Genomic DNA, 19818 nt, shown 5'->3' with positions numbered 1-19818 from the left:
AAGCCTTGTCCATCCCATAGCTAGCATTGCAAGCCTCGTCCATCCCAGAAACAGATTTCACACCTGCTCCAGCCCTAGAGGAATTTTCTTCTGAGTTAATAAATACTGCATTTGAATCCACGCCTCTCGCCTCGTCCTTCCAAACAGCGTGACAACATGTAAGGAGCAACGTAATATAATGTTGTCAGCACCGTCACATAATTTTCATGAAATCAGGATCAGAAGCTCACTGAGGCGATAAAACTCACACTCATTGAGCAGTTTATTAAGGAGACCTGTACACCTACTTATTCATGTGATTACCTAATCAGCCAGTTATGTGGCATCAGTGCAATGCATAAAATCATGCAGATACGGAACAGGAGTTTCAGTTAATGTTCACATCAACCAACCGAATGGGGGAAAATATTTGATCTTAGCTATTTCAACCATGGCATGATCATTGGTGCCAGACAGGCTGGTATGTGTATTTCTGTAACTGCTGATCTCCTGGGATTTCCAAACACAACAATCTCTAGAGTTACTCAGAATGGGCAAAAAAATAAAAACATCCAGTGATCGGCAGTTCTGCGGATGGAAACGCCTTGTTGATGAAAGAGTTCAACGGAGAATGGCCAGACTGGTTCAAGTTCACAGAAAGGCTACGGTAACTCTGATAACCACTCTGTACAATTGTAGTTAGCAGAATATCATCTCAGAATGCACAACACATTGAACTTTGAGGCAGATGGGCTACAACAGCAGAAGACCATGCTGGGAACATTATAAGGACCATAGTGTTCCTAATAAAGTGCTCAGTGACTGTAAGTCTTAAGCAGTTAATACTGGTCCACCACTAAAATAACTGAGAATCCTGCTTGAAATCTCACATTTTCTTAGATTAAAATGAAAGTATAACTGGGATAAATAGTACGTACATTTCTTTTTTAACTTTTTTGCACTTTACTATCATACGTTAATATACTGATGTGGTGAGTGATGTATACAGTCTTGAAATCAAAGACCTTTGCTCCCCTCCAAATCTGAACACAACTGGACACCGGAGATGCATATTGCTAGCAAATGTAAATGGAGTCTCACCTATCCACTTGTGATCGGATCACCTAAGACAGATCTTAATACCAGGTGTAAACAGTGTCAGTGTCTTCAGCTTGTTACTTCAACAAGATCTCCAAGTCCGTCATCTCCAAGACAGCCTGCCTCCTTTGAACACTTCCTCATAGTCCTCGTGGTGACAGGCAACTGTCAGATGATTGTCTTGTATGTTGGGATGACATGTAACAAATTGTGGTCCAGTTTTCCCAGGGGTGATTCCCTTTTGACACTGTCATATAACAAGTGCCATTCTCTCCAGTTGTGCAACCACAAACTCATTTAAATTTGTGAGGATGGAGAGTACAACATTATTATAATGATGGATGCATCTGGGTGATATGTGTCTGCAAAGGGCAAAGGACACACAGACAATGCAATAGCATGTGGAAACTCATGGACCAGGCCATTCAGCTATAGTCCCACAGCCGGCTGCTCCACATTTGGGTCACAAAACTGTGATGTTCGCTCATGCAAAAACACACTGCCATGATGCTAGGGTGCTCTGCATGGTTGGTTCTCCATGGTCTGAAGAGTTGCTAGGTATTTACTGTGGTTTTAGTGAGTTGCTGTGTGATTGATAAGGTGTACTTAGTGGTTGCTAGGTAGTTGCTTATTGGCCCAATTAAAAAGCACCCACCCCCAAGTCTCTATGATATTCTAGTCCCTATGTCGGTCATTCCTTCAAAGTAAGTCTATAGAATCTTTTTGTCCATTTTATCATACAGCAGGTAAAAAATTGTGTTTGGTATGACCAACAGAAAAAGTGATGCTTGTTTTAGCTGTAATAGTTAGTATTGATCGATGAGCATTATATTTCACTAGATAAAGGGCAACACTTCCTATCAGTAAGGCTGGAGACAGCAGATGTCCCTTCAGCTAAGAGTAGATTGCAATTGATGTTTAGTATTATTCAGTAAAGCTAGAGATTTCCACATGGTCTCTGGCTATGTCACATCGGCAGATAGTGTACTAAAGGCTTATTCATACTACCAGTGTTTGGTACCTGTGTTTGTCCAGTCTGAATAGATCTACTGAACAGCAAAGCTTTACATCTGGGACATTGACAAATAAATATGTCTGAGATGATGGATAAGAGATATCTTTTTAAAAAATTTTAAGGCAATAGTTCATCCAAACATGATCATTCTATCATAATTTACTCACCCTTATGCCGTCTCAAACTTGTATTACATTTTTTTACTTCTGCAGAACACAAACCAAGATTGCTTTGAAGGATATATGTCTTTTTTCATCCAATGCACCTCAATGGGGTCAAAAATGTTCAAGCTCCATAAAGATAATACATACGACTTGAGTGGTGTCCTCTGAAGTGATAAGATTGGTTTTGGGAGAGAAACAGACCAAACTTTAACTCCTTTCCTACTATAGATCTTGACGTCTTCAGTCTCCATGGCACACTCATGAGAGGCTCATTCACACACTTTCTTGATGCATGCATTTTAATGTATTTTTTAGTAAATTTAGATAGATTTTTAACAAATAATGTTTGCCCATTTACATGCAGAATCTCTTGCTGGATCCTCAGAACTCAAGAACTTAAATGTATTAAAGCTTCTAGTTCATGACTGATTGATATCTCAGCTTGACAATGAGGAGAAATCCCTTTAACGCTACTTACTGTGTAAGATCAGCAGAGTGTCGTTCTTCAGGGATTTGTACTGAGCCTGTCCCTGTTGTGAACAAATATTGTTGAAAACTGCAACAAAGAAATCCCTCACGCTATTCCCTCTTTGGCTAACCCAGTCCTTACCATTATTACGAGCTATATGCGCTATAACATTGACTTCAAAAAGATGTAAAGACGTTTGTAACAGGTAAAATTTGGTACTGCCCCTTTAAGAGCAGTGCATTCTTTACTGTGTTCTTTTCTGTTGAGCGCTCAGTCTACGTAGTGATCGTAAGCTGTGCACACCACATGTCTGCAGGGCACGGGAGTTTTTCATATTTCTGTTGCTTTTTTTAAATTCTTTTGTTTATTCTGTAATGCTGTTGACAGTGGAGTGTTTGCTAACTGTAACTTCATGTGAGACTGATGGTGATCTGCAAATTAATGGCACCCATGGAATGCCAGCCACGTTGTGAGTCTCTGTCTAGCTCTGCTGCATCTAATTGGGTGAGCTATCCCTATTAAAAGCACGTTACAAATGGCGCCCGAATATTATATCATCTATCTCTGTCCTTGGATCTGTGGACGTGTCTGCACAGATGTACAGTGTGTTTGAGGCAGCTGGTGTCGACAAAGCTGCAAGCCTCGTGTCGGCAATGTACGATGCTACCCGCTGCTGATTTGCATGCTTGTGGGCCAGGCTACACAGCACAAGCTGACATTTTGTGCTTCAGACATGAGCGATTCAGCCAGACACGTTAGACTCATCCAGACATGTGAGAAGATTCATTCGGACGCAAGCGATTCATCAAGACATGAAGAGATTCATTTGGAGAATGAAGGATTCGTTTGAATATGGTAATCGACTACAAAAGTTCCCTATCTGTCACTCACTCGACGTTGTTTCGATGTAGTGACACTAGGGGTCACTCTTGGGAGCCTGGAACACCTCTGGTCTTTGATAAAAGGCCAATGAAAATTGGTGAGTGGTATTTGCATGCCAGTCCCCCAGACATACGGGTATAAAAGGAGCTGGCGTGCAACCACTCATTCAGATTTTCTCTTCGGAGCCGAACGGTCGATGTTTACTGAGTTGACTGTTCATTCACCTCTACCAGATCTGACGGCGCATTTCAGCGGCTTCTCCCTCCTCTGCACTGGTGCACTGCAGAGAACGCCCCTGGGCACTTCGGCAGAAAAAAAGACTATATTTTCTTAAATGAGTATATTTCTCTAAAAGAGCGGCACACACGGAACATCTTTTTAAAGACGCATCTTTTTAAATATGCCTTTCTGTTTGTGTGTTATTCCTGGTTGCGGTCGTTACCTCTGAACTTCAGACGGTCACGATCGCTGTCTTTCGTGTCTGGGCGCAACCCACGCGGAGACAGTATTCGTGGATGGTTCATGTACTCACTGCAAGAACATGACCATGGCAACGCTGCGGTCGTGGCTTGCTTTCGTAAGAAAGGCCCCAGCGGCTCCCCGCCTCAGTCCTTCTACCTACGGGTATGAGGCCAGCGCGGCTAGCACTGGGGGTGATTTGGGGACCCCAATGGGACCGCCTCCGCCAGGTATCCCCCACGGACCTCCCATTCCCCAACACGCTCGTCTGCCCCTATCAGGCTTCTGGATGAGTCTGCCGGCTCGCTCACGGCGAGTTCGACCTCTTGTTTGGATCCCGCGAAGCTGATGAGCTCTCGAGCGCAGCATCGGAGAGCGGGCTTTGCCTCAGCTGGGCTCCCCCCTTCGGGGACGGTTGCCTAGTCACAGGCTGATGCGGAAATGACGGACATGCTTTCCCAGAGTGGAATCCTCCGCTCTCCCCCGAATCCTCGCGGCTCGATGATTGGTTCCTGGGCTCGTGGTGCCACTCAAAGCAGCCACGCCCTGCTCCAGTGCCTTTCTTCCCGGAAGTGCACTAGGAGCTGACAAAATCGTGGGAGGCACCTTTTACTGCCCGGTCCCGATTTCTCAGCTCCCCTGCCCTCACTACCCTCGATGGCGGGGCAGCCAGGGGCTATTCGGTGATTACCCCGGTGGATAAGGTGCTCGCAGTGCACCTATGCCCGCAGAGCGCCGCCACCTGGCACGGACGCCCAAAGCTTCCGTCCAAAGCCTGTAGGTTCACATTGTCCCTGACGGCCAAAGTCTACAGTGCTGCTGGACAAGCTGCCTCTGCCCTGCACGCCATGGTTCTCCTGCAGGTCCACCAAGCCAAGGCGCTAAAAGAACTGTACAAGGGTAGTTCTGCCCCAGATCTGATGCAGGAACTGCGCTCGGCGACCGACCTCGCTCTGTGGGCGACAAAGGTCACATCGCGGTCTCTCGGGCAGGCGATGTCCACATTAGTGGTCCAGGAGCGCCACATTTGGCTCAACCTGGTCGAGATGGGTGAGGCCGACAAGACACGGTTCCTTGCTGCCTCTATCTCCCAGGTTGGCCTATTCGGCGACACCATCGAGGACATTGCCCAGCAGTTCTCGACGGTGAAGCAGCAGACGGAGGCTATCCGGCATATCCTGCCCCGGCGCGGCTCAAGATACAGCACCCCGCCTGCTCGTCGCCAAGGGTGTCCCCCTGCGGTGACTGCACCGGCTCCACCGCAGCCTCAGCAGTGGCCACTCCCCTCAGGTTGATGCATATGAGACCGCTTCCTGGGCCCTGGCCAGGGGTGCCTCTCTAACAGACATTTGCAGAGCAGTGGGCTGGGCAACACCCAACACCTTTGCGAGGTTCTACAACCTCCAGGTGTAACCATTTTCATCCCGTGTAGTGGCACGCAATACAAGCGGATTAGTCCGGGATAGCCGGCCGGGTGTATCGCTTGCACATAGCACCTTTCACCTCCCCTGAGCTGAAGACGTGCGCCATTAAGTCCCAGTAGTGTTCACAAACTATGTTCCCTGGTTGACTTCCTCCGAGCCCTGTGGCAGTTGAGTTTTCAGAGAGACTCGCTGCCGGCCCAGTACACATGCTAACTAAAAGCCCTGTTCCGGGGTAGGTGCTCCACATGTGGCGGTTCCCTGTAGGTAACCCCATGCATTGTACATCTTCCGCTAATTCGTTTCCCTGTTGGCAAACTGCGTCTTCCTTGGGCAGAGGCCCCTCTGCCACAGTCTCCATGCTTGTAGTAACTCCTCCCCCATTGGGAATGGACCTACCATGAGACTTCCCCACATGACATACTTCCAACATAGTTCGGCAAGACCATGTGACGTATTTCCACTTAAATATCCCCCCTCTCTCTGGGCGAGGTGTGGTCTCCGCGGTGTCCTCCCCTTTAGAGGGACACCCCCTGACTAGACCTGGTTGGCCCAGTCGGATATTCCCCCTTTTTTTTAGGGAGTGGAAAAAAAGAAGGGGAAAAGAGGCCACGACTGGGCTAGCCTGTCTCTATCTTTTGGGTAGTTGACTTATCCCCAAAGGGCTGTTCGACACTCATAACTATGTTGGGGGAGGTTATGTGTCGGCCTGGTGCGCTGGCTACGAGGCACACTGTTGTCTGCCCGTCACACACCGCCAGTTCATGTAAAACAGTTCAGCCAGTTGTGGCATTTTGTATAGGGACTCCTAGTGTCACTACATCGACACAATGTCGAGTGAGTGACAGATAGGGAACGACATGGTTACTTGCGTAATCTCCGTTCCCTGATGGAGGGAACGAGAAGTTGTGTCCCTCCTGCCACAATGCTGAACTACCCGCTGAAATGGTCGGACCTTGTCTCGGCTCCTCAGCATAAAACCTGAATGAGTGGTTGCACGCCAGCTCCTTTTATACCCGTATGTCCGGGGGAGTTGCATGCAAATACCACTCGCCAATTTTCATTGGCCTTTTATCAAAGACCAGAGGTGTCTCGGGCTCCCAAGAGTGACCCCTAGTGTCACTACATTGACACAATGCCTCATTCCCTCCATCAGGGAATGGAGGTTACACAAGTAACCATGACGGTTTACTGAACACTTCGGTTCATGGTTCGTTGAGGTAAAGGAATGTTTTCCTATCTTTGAACTTAAACTTTGTTTCTGGTGATTTTCCTGCTCTTTTGTCTGTTAACCCATGGAAACTGCATGTATTGAGCCAGCGGATTTCAAACGAACAAAGATTTTTCTATACTATTCTTGTCCATTGCATGAAAGTAACTGATTCATCTGGATTTGACTGGGATTCAAACTGAAATTAAGCCTTTTCTTCATCATTTGAACTGTTCAATCCACTTACTTACCACGGAAGTACATATTCAACTGATTTGAGATTAAATTATTTTTTTTTAAATGTTTGTAAAAAAAAAAAAAAAAGGAGAAACAAGTTTAAAAAAAAACAGGTTTCTCTGTTTCTATATTGTTGAAATATACTGTATTGCACTGCTGTCATTGACTTTTTTCAAGGTAACATTTATATGAACTGAATTGCTTGATTTATTGTTGATTTCCAAAGAGTGTTTAAATACTTTAATTGAATATTTTGCATTTGCTATTACTCTCTGCATGTGAAAAGGGAAAAATTAACATTTGTTGAAGCTACTTTGGTTTACTGTTGCATATTAAGATGATCTGTTATTCACTGTTTTGAGTACAATGGCCAGACGTGTTGATGATCTGACTGATATGACTGATCTGACTGTACATTTTGAGTCTCTACCCAGATGGAGCGTTCCAAAACTGACTGATTGCCTTGAGACACAGGTTGAGTCACTACAAGCTGAAGTGGCAGTGCTGCGAAAATGCTTGAGTCCCTTGATCTACAGAGAGGTATCATTGACTGATGCACTCAAAACATGTACACGCACACTTCAAACCTCATAGCTGCACAGACTAATCCAGTGTCCTCTTACGTATATTCAGGCCCAACCTGTTTGCATGCCAAAACATCCAGTAGTGGGCACAGATAGGAACATCAGACCAGAAAATGCGACATACCTTGCTCAAAGTTCCTTGAAGCTAAATAACACAACCAGAGCTCTAGCTTTAGTCCTGAATCAATCAATACTTGAGCCCTCTGTGTTCATGAGTGATGGGAAAGTTCATCCTGATGAACTTGTGGATGTCTACAGAACCTCCTTGGGCCTGAACGATGCTCAAATTCTCCTTGAACTACCTCACTTCTTAGCCAAAGAGCCCAGGAAGTGGTTTACAGTACTGAGTGCACACATAACAGCTTGGACACAATTCTGAATTCTTTTCTAAACTGTGTTTTTTCCAAGGCATCCTTGGCCGTGTTCAAGCCCCTGATGAACCTTTTCCAATGTTTGTGGCACACTTATTGAGCAAATTAAAAAAGCTAACATCTCCCCCACTAGAACAAGAACAAATTGACCTCATTTGTAAGCATGCACTTGAGCAATACACAGTTGCACTTTATGGCACACAGATGACCTCAGTCATAGACCTCCTCATGCGTGCACATGAGCTTCATTCTGTACTCAGCCCTGACAGCCGTCACGAGCCCTCAGGACCAAATAACAAACATGTCCGGGAAACTTAATGCTTAAATATTCTGCACCTGGGTTCACGTCTCGAAACTGTCCAAACTGCAGCTTTGTCCCACAAACCAGTGCATTCTCTACCATTGAAAAGAAGAACTCTCAAGTATCAAATGATGCACAAAATTCCAGTAAAGATGGCAAGATCTCAACAAATGGCAACAGGGGTGAGCAGGGCAAAACATTAGATCCGGCAGAAGGGAAACTTCAGGGGAGGGAGGACGTTTTACAAAGGCAATCCTCCCTCAAGAAGATAAATACACTTCAACCTTCTCTTTTGCCCTCACCTGAGCCACCTGTCCTTGGTCATGTGGAGGATCCAACGTCTCCATCATTCTGGAACACACCATTCATAATCAAAGTCAACCTCAACAACAAAGCTGTCGACGTAGCACTGGATACAGGTGCTTCCCTCTCGGTGGTTCGAAAAAATATGATTTCTGAAGTCATGGAACACTGAAAGTTCAACCTTGGACATCACCCCAAAGTCAACTTGCCAACAGTGCAGCTTGCAGTCCAACTGGCATTATCTGACTGAATATTGGATTTCAAGGAGAACACTTCTACCACCGTTTTGTCATTATTCCTGATATTTCTCCAGCACCCATCTTGGGGATGGATTTCATGTTAAGAGCATTCATATTCCATCCAGGACTGTGACTCTCAATGAAACAACCCCCCTTCCATGTGAGTTAGCGAGTGAGTGTATAGAGGAGCCAGAGGTTGGAAGCTTAATGTTTCTAGATGTCCAGCCATCTACTTTGCATGAGAAAGTTGAAAAAGGAGAAAAAAATCACAAATATTAGACCTTCTTGAGGACTTTGGAAGCTTGTTTGATGGTCAACTGGGCCACAGCTCATTAGCAGAGCATGCAATCAATACTGGCAATGCTAAGCCTATCAACCTCCCACCTTACTGTACTTCCCCAGCCAATAAACAAAGCATAGAAGACCAGATTCAAAAGATGCTGGAGGAGAACTTTATTGAACTGTCATGATCGTTAAAAAGCCTTGTGGTGAACCCAGGTTTTGTGTTGACTACAGGGGTTTAAATAAAATTTTCGACCTTTGAACAACACCTAGAAGACCTTCAGGAAGTCCTGTCAAGACTGGAGTCAGCGGGTCTATCTCTGAAGCTGAGCAAGTGTCAGTTCTGTTTAAGTGAGCTCATATTCCTTGGCTCATGTCACACCAGAGAGGTATATTACCAGACCTGGAGTTCAAAACACCAAAAGACGTGAAACAAGTCAGAGGATTCCTTGGCCTCACAGGCTATTACTGACGTTTCATACCAAATTATGCCTGCAAAGCAGAACCACTTTTCGCTCTCACCAGGAAAGAGAAACAGTTCAACTGGGATTAGAGTTGTCAAGCTTCCATGGATTTCTTGAAAGAGTGCCTCACGTCCGCACCGATCTTGTGCTTCCCAGACTTCAACCGCCAATTCTTCATTCATACAGATACCTGCGACTTAGGTCTTGGGGTGGCCTTAATGCAAAAAGATAACATGGGACGAGATGTTGTAAAAGCTTTTGCAAGCAGAGCTTTACACAAGGCTGAGAAACCTTACTCGACACCTGAGAAGAATGTTTAGGAGTGATTTGGGCTCTGGAGTATTTCAGACCTTACATAGAAGGCCTTCATGTGACTATGAAGTGTCTATACACACCACAGCAGCCTGAGATGGATGATGAACCGCTCAAGCCCCTCAGAACAACTAGCGAGATGGTCCTTGCACCTACAGGACTTTGATTTCAGTATTGTCCACAAGCCAGGTGTTCAAAACAGTCCCGGATGCTCTGTCACACAGCCCACTTCCAAATGATGATATCCTCATTGACATCCTACCAGACTATGCCATCATAGGAGGAATGGATCTCCATAACCACTCCTCAGCCATGATAACAGACCGAGCACAGTTGAGACAATTGCAGAGTAATGATCCAGTGGTCAGTGATCATCTCCATGACCTTGAGAGTAATGAATAGGGAGGTGAAAAGTACGTCATTCAAGATGGTCTTATTTATTTCAAAGACTCTTAAGTTGACTTGTGGCCTGCATCCAATGAAGCAGCTCAAATGTTATGCCCTGACAGCCATTCGAGGAATTCTGCTGAAATACTACCATGACCACCCAACAGCTGGCCATCTCAACATCACGAAAACATTGACCAGGCTAAAGTTTATTTTCTTTTGGCCAAAAATGGCAGCAGATGTCAAAAAATATGTTGTTTCCTGCTCCGTGTGTCAGCTGACAAAGCCGAACCAAAGAAAACCAGCAGGTCTGATAGTCCCAATCAAACCACAGAAACCTTGGGAATATAGAGGAGTGGATTTTGTAGGCCCTCTGCCTCATACACTAAATGGAAATGAGTACATACTCGTCTTTGTCGATTATTTCTCGAAATGGGTCGAAGTAAATGCAGTAAGAACAGTGACAGCACAGGTAGCAACAAACAAATTTCTCAGTGAGGTCTTTGCCCACCACGACGCACCAACTTACCTGATATCGGATTGAGGCACGCCATTTGTGAGCAACCTCTTTGAACATGTTGTGGCTGCCCTTGGTGCGGAGCACAGGCTGATGATGGGGTATCACCCACAAACAAATGCCATGGAGAAAGTGAACCGTACCTTGAAATCATTGAATACGTTGGAGACAAACATAGTTCATGGGACAGATACATACCCCAGATCTGTTTCGCTCTTCGTACATCTCTTGAGAGCACAGGCCTATCTCTGTCAATGATGTTGTATGGACATGAATTAGAGACCCCACTTGAATTAATCACATAACCAAGTGTTTATGGAATGGATGACCCCAATGTGCCTTACCCAGAAGGCTTGAGCGCTTCCTTGCAAGATGCTCATGATCATGCTAAAGCAGCTCTGGACACCAGTCATAAGCATAGAAAACACTTCTATAATCTGAAGCGGTGTACAGTTTCTTATGCTGTGGATGACATGGGCAGGGTGAAAACTCACCCCAAATCAGATGCCCTAGCAAACTTCACAGCCAAGCTCGCTCCGATATACTCATACCATGTCACAAAGAAACTTTCTGATGTTAATTACAGACTCTCCAAAGACACTGGTGAAGATGCTGGCATGTTTCGTATAGTAAATCTACAGCCATTTCACTTTTTGTGCAAAAAAAAAACAAAACTTTACTGATAAGTGAAACAAAAGGAACATATAAAAATTATTTTTAAAAAGCATGTCATGACCCCTTTAAGCAAAAGTGATGAAAGCTACTTACATTTGTTAGATGGGAATCGATTAAATCATGCCATTTATTGAGCTATTACCAAAACATGCTTGTGATATCTAACAAAAAAGTCACTGAAGTTTAGGGATACAAAAAATACTGTATACATTTGTTTGTTAACAGGGAGTGTCAAATTATTGATTTCTTAGCTACTAAAAAGAACATTTTGTTTTTAAGTGTAACACCACAAGTTCATGTAAAAGGCAGTAAAGCATGACCTGTTGGTTTTAAAGATTTATTGGGTCATTGAATGTTCTTGACAGTCAATCAATCATGAGATGCAATTGCTATTGTGTGTGACATGGACTGTTTGGTGAGTTCAGCTGGCAGCAGGTCAAATACTGATATTTTTCTTTGAAATGTACTCATCATGTCCCCTAACTTCTATCCTCCTGAGAAATAAAAGTCTAATTTCTAAAGAGAAAGAAAGACTCTTACTTGAATTTCTATTCTTAACAGCTCATGACAAACAGCAAACAGAGACAGACGGAATGTTTACTCTGTCTAGAAATTCAAATTTCACTTTAAATGTACAGATTCATCCATGTCAGATTTAGATATAGCCATTATGGTTATTCACTGAAGGTGCATGTATTGCATTAAACAGCTTGAAGGCAAAAAAAAAAAAAAGGGGGGGGGGGGGGGGGCGCAATTCATATAGCTTTTCAAGTTTATCACCTGTTCTTTCTGTTTGACAGCTGTGACAAGATCTAACACAGTGACACGTGGCACAAACAACGCATGCATCACAGTGACAAACGATAAAGAAAAAACAACCGTTTCTTAAAATACTGTACGCTGACTTCCTGCAGCCATTGCAAGAAAAAAAAAACTCTCTCTCCCTGTGGTGTTTTAAGGTGTTTATAAAGTGTTTCTTTAACTAGATGACCTTTTATGTCCCAAGGGTTGATTTTTATTGTAACTTTTTTCTTATATGAATGTCACATTAAAACCATGCCTTTATTAATTTTTTACAACTTTTAATGCCTTTTACTGTATATACACATTTGTTTTACCCTTTTCCCAGACCCAGACTTTGAATCTTAAAATATGAACATTCTTTATTAAAATATAATTTGTTACATTTGCATTTATTAACTTGTTAATTTAAACTATGGTTATATAAACAAAGAGTGAAAATAGCACAAACAATTTTCATATTTATTGTGTGAAAATAATTTACACACACACGTATATATATATATATATATATATATATATATATATATATATATATATATATATATATATATATATACAGTATATATATATATTTTTTTGTATTATTGTAAAAAAAATCTGTAACACTTTACAAAAAGGCCATATTTGTTAACATTATTTAATGCTTTAGGAACCACAAATTAACAATGAACAATATTTTTTTTTTTTTACAACATATTATTCCTGGTTAACGAATACCATTGCTCATTGTTCGTTCATTTTGCATTAACTAATGCTTACATATATGAATATAATCTTATATGTTAAAATTAACATTAACCAAGATTAATAAATGTAAATGTATAATTTCCCTCACAGATTGCTATCAAACAGAAAACATAATTTGAAATGTGGTAGAAATTTGTTAGCTCATAAAAATATAAAAGATGACAGACTTCCGCTATGATGCATGTACAGTACATCCACTGTTGGGAATTGTTAGAAGCCAAATTAAATAAACAAATGAGAGTATGAGAAGTGTGTTTTAGAGACTTTATTTTATAAAAGTCCACAGAAAAGTCCCCATAGTTGCAGAATCGCCCATATTAGTGTAATTTTGTTTTCCAATTGAACTCTGTTGCTTGCTGGGTTCACTGGTCCATAAAGACGTTCCTGAATCATATTTGTGATCCTTAAAATGTTTCATGTTGGAGTAAAACTTTTAGCCTACTGGGAAAATTGGAAGCACCTGGAAAATAGACCCTATAAAGAGTGTGTAATTAGCAGTGGGTGTTGAAAACCAGTGCTTCTGTCACCAGCTTTCAAGGTCAATTTGGAAGACACCTGTAATATTGCCAGTTAAGACGTGTAAACTGTCTCTTAAAATTTGCTAGCACCTTGAACCATTTCTAATGGGCTCCTAAAGATATTTCAGAGAACAACTGATGTTTTAACCATTAGTGGTTTTTCCTAGGGCAAGCATTACTATTACTCTTACTGTAGGTTAGTTATTAATCTTTGAAATGTAACTTTGTCCCATTTGTGCAAGTGACTTCAATGACATTGTAAATGTTGAGTAACTGACGAGATAGTCTGTTGGCCTGGATAGTGGGGATATAATCCTCTGTAGGAGTGTGGTGGTTCTCTTTGCTACTCCAACAGTAAAGGCTGAACCACTCAGTAACAGGGCATAGTCTTTGTACTGCACTAGAGTCCACGGAATTCTGCCTCTGGGCAGCATGGTGTAGAGAGTTTTGTTAATGCCCACATTAAAAAAAAGTCCTTGAGGGAAACCTCTCCAAAATCCACCCAGTCACAGAGTGCACATAAGTCCACCACAAAGTTCTCACGGGGACGATTCCTCTGGCGGAGACTCATGAGTGCTACTGCTTCTAAGTTCATATTAGGTCAAATACTCTGTAAAGTTGAGCAGCTGACGAGACTCGAAGCAGCAAGATGAAGGCGGCTGGGGACTCAGCAGGGAAGTCAAGGTGGCTGGGGACTTGGGCGGCGAATTCAAGGCGGCCGGAGACTCGGGTGATGACCGGCAACTATGAAGGCAAGGTCAGGATAATGGACGACTTTGACGTGGCGTCAAGAATGGCGGACGACTCTGATGTGGCGGCCAGGATGGGGACGACTCTGACGTGGCGGCTAGGATGGCAGACGACTCTGACATGGCGGCCAGGACGGCGGACGACTCTGATGTGGCAGCCAGGATGGTGGACGACTCTGATGTGGTGGACAGGTTGGTGGGGATAGAATCCTCTGTAGGAGTGCAGAGGGTCCCATTCGCTACTCCAACTGTAAAGGCCGAACCACTCAGTAACAGTGCATAGTCTATGTACTGCACCAGAGTCCAAGCAATTCTGCCTCCGGGCAGCATGGAGTAGAGAGGTTAGTTTACGCCCGTATGAAAAAAGTCCTTGAGGGAAACCTCTCCAAAATCCACCCCAGTCACAGAGTGCACAGAAGTCCACCACAAAGTCCTCAAGGGGACGATTCCCCTGGTGGCGATGCATGAGCGCTACTGCTGTGTTCATAATAGGTTGAGTATTCTGTAAAATTAAGCAGCTGACGAGACTCGAAGACGAGGTAATGTGTGAACCCAAGTGCAGTTTTATTTACAGTCATAAAAAAAAACAAAGGCAAAAACTAAACAAAAAACTAGACTGGACTGGACTGGACTGGACGATACAAAAGACTGACCTGATTAGACTCCAGCATTACAGGAACAATACTTGACAAGGAACAAAGGTAAACGTGAGGGCTTAAATACACAAGGACTAACAAGGTTAACAAGACACAGCTGGGGAACAATCAAAACAGAGAGTAAACGGGAACAGGAAACAGTTACAAGACAAGAACCCAATACTAAACTTCAAAATTAAAGTTCGACTTGACTAGTGCCCCTACTGGCCACTAGGGAGAACACATACGTTACAAATACCTCCAATTGTGGCTTGTTGAGGAGAGATGTGCTGTTACCAAGTGATTAAATGTGCGATTTTTGCCTGGCGCAAAAATCCCATAGACTTACATTAAAGGAGAAACCCAAGCCAAATCTAGAGGCCAGAATGGAGACTATGTGTTGGGCTCTTTTCACTTGGATAAGTAACCCCTTAGCAACCACCCAAAACACCCTTGTAATGCCCTAGCAATTACCGAGAACACCTTATCAACTTCATATCAACACCCTGACAACCACCCGGAATACCCTCGCAGAGTTTTTGCATCTAAAATGCTTTAATATTCTCCCAATTAATTGTTTGATGTGAATTCTTATGATGTTTAGGAACTGTGACTAGTGTGGAATTCATGGTGCAATCATAGAAATGCTGACCAAAACTCAAAAAACTATTTCCATATTTTTTACACATAAAACATTAAGGATGACTCTTAACTTTCTTAGGGGAAAATGTTTCATAGAAATGTCTCCTGGTGACATCAGATCCAAAGATGACCATTTCTTACATGGCAACAGAAACATGTTGCTTGATGGACAGAATGGAAAAATGGAAGAATGTCCTTGAGGAGACGATGATGCAATTTAAACAGTCATTCATTGCCTGAATCACTCCTTTCTAGTTTAACAATGAGAGCACTTTGTATGGTGAACAACCTTCTCCTTGCTTGACATTATCACATTACCAGGGAACAATGTAAACACAATTTACATTTACAAAACACACCATTTTCTCAATGCAATGCCAGTGCTGTATTTTGCAATTGGGATGTATTCCCTTATGTGTGAACGCAGATATATTACACAGACACATAATAGAGGCTTGTTCATAAACCACCGAACAACATACCAAGCAAATGAGGATATGTGATCCCACAATCCTTAATTAAAGTCACATGTGAGGGTGAACATAATGCAAACTCTTAGATCAACCTTAGACATAGCTAAACTTTTTTTTAATGTTTTCTGAAGAAAATGTGAGTGGTATTTCCCTGTGCAAAACTTGCGGCTACAATGTGTTGCTATGCAGTTGCTAAGGTGTACTGGGTGGTTTTAATTGCGTTGCTATGCTGGGATGTTTCTGGGTTGTTTTTTGCTTCCTCAAGTCAAAATAAGAGCCCATCCACAAGTTTTTTAATGACATTCTTGTCCCTAAAAATTTACTTGGGTCCCTCGTTAAATAAAAGTCTTTAGGACTTTTTCACCCGTTGTCCATCCACCAGTTATTTAAAATAACAAAATAATGTTTGTCCATGTAATCTAATATAATCATGTAATAAGTATGTAATGCCCACCTCTTATGATTCGATCAATGCCCAAAAGAAAGTCTCACACTACATTTTTTCTAATTTGTTCAAATCCTTAAACCTAAGCAATAGTAATAGTGATGCTTGCCTTTACAAACACAACTAATCATTCGTTTAGTCATAACACTGTTCCAAATATTACAGAAGGACACTCCAGGTAAGATGTATCCTCTGTGTGCATGTGTTAATGTAACTTATGGCCTCCAAGTTTGAAACTGATTCAGGCGTTATACAAAGTCTGGTATTACATTAGTCCCTTCCAGCACTTTGGCTGAAGGAAGCATAAACAGTGCTCTGCAAATGCTTTGTCATTAATCAATTAATCTATTATCTATCAGTTATTCAGGGGACTTTTTTTTTTTTTTTTTTGGCAATGACCTGGGTTAATGAAATGCTTATGTCACTGCACTCACACTTCTAGTTGGTTATTAAAAAAAAGTCAAACTGGCTAGATTGTGATAAATAAATGTGTCCTTGGTTGCCTTGATTTCCATTCTATTTTGTCAGGCTTCTTTTTGTCTGAGAGACAAAACACTTTGTGTGCATTGTACAATTCTGTTTGATTATTGATAAAATCTTGCTTAAACACCATGAGCAGCATAATGTAGGAATAGATACATATATGAAATATATTTGTACATTTTTTAACCTAATGTGACCACTATTTAAATAGCCATGCAGACCACTGCAGTCTAGCCATTTCCAGAACAATGCAGCAGTGCCATAAATATACAAAGCGATTTATGCCAACCTGTTCAATACAAAGAGCTCCACAACAACAGTGTGGTTTAGGGGCTGTAAACTCAGTTTCTGAGTCTTACCTCTGGGTCGGGGATCTGGGCAGCGGCATTGAAGATGTGGTGTGAGATCAACACAGCCACTATGCTCATCAGCAACGGGACCAGGTCTGGGGGTTGATGCGAAGGCCTCACGGTGGCCATCTTCCCTCTTCTTTTCCAACGTTTCATTCCTCCCCCTTCCTCTTCCTTCTGCCAGGAAAACTGTGTAGCACCACAATAGTCCAGGTGATTTATAGTCATTCAGGGCAGCCGCCGCCTCCCCTACATCAACGCCGCTCTGGTCTTCTCTTGTCCTGGCACTCCCGCTCTTTTACCCCTCCACAGAGATACTGCGCTCTCCTCTGCAGAGCCCTAACCAGAAAGCCAGCCTTTCGGTTGAAAGCCATTAATTAATTAATAGCCCTGGTGTCGTTTACAGCCTAGCCTGCCTGAAGCACAGAAAGGTTACAAAAGTGTGTGGGGGGAGGGGACACTATTGGACTAACGGAGTTGTGTAACACTCTGAAGAGTGTGTATTTTGATGTTTGACAGTTCTAAGATATGTCAAGCTTTTGATTTGGGGTTGCTTTTTGAGGGACTCTCTCATCATTTACTCCATCCAAGATAGGTATGACTTTCTTTCTTCTGCTGAACACAAATTAAGATTTTTAGAAGAATATCTCAGCTCTGTTGGTCTTTTCAAAGCAAGTGAATGGTGGCCTGAAATCTGAAGGTCCAAAAAGGAGATAAAAGCAGCATAAAAGTAATCCATATGACTCCGGTGGTTAAATCCATATCTTTAAAGTGATATATCATATATGATATGTGTGGGTGAGAAACAGATCAATATTTAAGTCATTTTTTACTTTAAATCTCCACTTTCACTTTCACTTACACATCTGAAAGTCATATGTGGCGCTTGTATAGTTACACTTACATCTAAAAGTGAAAGAGGAGGTTTATAGTAAAAAAAAAAAAATTGTTTATAGTAAAACACAGAATGTGTTTTTGCGTGCGTCTGTTCTGTTTTCCCATTGTTTAAACACATGCTGGACGAATGTCTTTGACATTTGCACTCCGTCTCGCTTTTTCTTCAGCTTCTCGCACAGGACCGGCGTATTTTAAACACCATGTCAAGTTAAAAAGAACTTCACGTTTTCAAAAACACCTGTTGAGACGCCTGCACTCTGTTTCATTCTTTGCGCTGCATCTAGATTGTTTTTAACGCAGCTGTCACAAAGATTGAACATTCTAAACAAGTTCAGGCTGCATAGAGGGGACTGTTGCATTGTTTCAAATTATTCCAGATTGTTCTGCACCAAGTGAAGTTTCAGCAAATAAACAGAAAGGCAATGCTTTTTTCACCTTCTGCTCTTGTGTACTAAGGGGCTGCCGTGCCTTGTTAAAACTGTGTATGTTTACCGTTTCAGTACTGTTATGAATGTTGCCTATATGCTTACATAAATTACAGCCTATTGCATCAGCACTTGCTAGGAGGAGAAATTACGGGTTGGGTTCGGGCTTAAAATCTGATGGTATCATTTGGGCTGGGTAGGGTCTCAGGTACAGGTCGGGTTTCATTTTAAGGCCCATGCAGACCTCTAACCAGTGGCTCTGAGACTGCTCTCACAATGAACAACGTACATAGCACCACAGGGAAAGGGAAACACATTTTAATTAATGCAGAAATGTCTGGGGAGGGCAATGACGCTTGTTAGATACTCTGCTAAATGGGGTCAACGCATGTCGATTTCCTGTGTGATCATGTTGGTAAGCAACCACCCAGAACATCCTAACAACCACATAATGTGCTATAAACAACTCAGCGCTATATGGCGGTGACAAGAAAGCATATTCACATTTCATCAGAAAATTTAAAATATCTAGTTTTATTTAATTTTTAATTCTTTAACATCCTTCTAATTAATAGTTTAGGTTTGAGTGTTAAAGTATGGACCTCATATTTGTGTTATTTTGTCCATGTTTATTACCAGAAGGATCTGCAATAAGTTTCCCAAGAACCTCATTTCAGTTGTCACACTGAGGAAAGGAGTATTTTCTGAAATCAAATGTCTAAAAATACTATAACATTAGCAAATGTCATGCTTGTTTTTTAACCAAAAGCCCCTGATTATAAAACAGCCATGTGCTAACAATTTTTAGACCCTTGAATCTAATGCATTGCACCACCAATGAACTCAATTAGCATGTAACAGAAGTAAAGCTCCAGATGAAACCTGATAACAGTGAGTGTTTGTTCCTTCTGCAAGCCTTGTGTCTCAGGATAAGACAAAACAACTAAGGTCACACAAAGTTTGAAGCAAGTCTCTTCAGCCCCAGGTAACTGTGAGGGACTCGACATGGAAGCGAAGGTAGAATCCAAATGCAGTAAGTTCATTTACAATCAACATACAAATCCAAAACACAAGGCAGAGACGTAATTGAAGCAGGCAAAGTAGTTGTCAACAGGTAATCAGTCCAACCAGGCAAACAGTAAAGCAGGTTTACAGTGGTCATAAGTAGGCAATGAAACAGGCAATGAGAATAACGATTGGTAAGGCTGTGAAACTGGCAATACTTCGCAAAATCACAATGGAAAGGCACGGCTATTTATATGATACAAACAGGAAGTCACC

At 42.4% G+C, this 19818-nt stretch overlaps 1 protein-coding gene across 1 annotated transcript in view; it reads right to left on the bottom strand.

Moving 5' to 3' along the window:
* The window catches only part of LOC127441972 (uncharacterized), a 34956-nt gene extending 17463 nt beyond the window's left edge, over positions 1-17493 (bottom strand). The window contains exon 1 of the mRNA XM_051699583.1: positions 17225-17493. Coding sequence (XP_051555543.1) covers positions 17225-17443 — 219 coding nt within the window. The 5' untranslated portion in view covers positions 17444-17493. The remainder of the gene's footprint in view (positions 1-17224) is intronic.
* Between the last annotated feature and the right edge of the window lie 2325 nt (positions 17494-19818).

This window comes from Myxocyprinus asiaticus, chromosome 6 (genome assembly GCF_019703515.2).
Source record: "Myxocyprinus asiaticus isolate MX2 ecotype Aquarium Trade chromosome 6, UBuf_Myxa_2, whole genome shotgun sequence".
Classification (NCBI taxonomy): Eukaryota; Metazoa; Chordata; class Actinopteri; order Cypriniformes; family Catostomidae; genus Myxocyprinus; species Myxocyprinus asiaticus.
The sequence above is the reverse complement of the archived record's forward strand: the minus strand, read 5'-3'. Positions and strand labels throughout refer to the sequence as shown.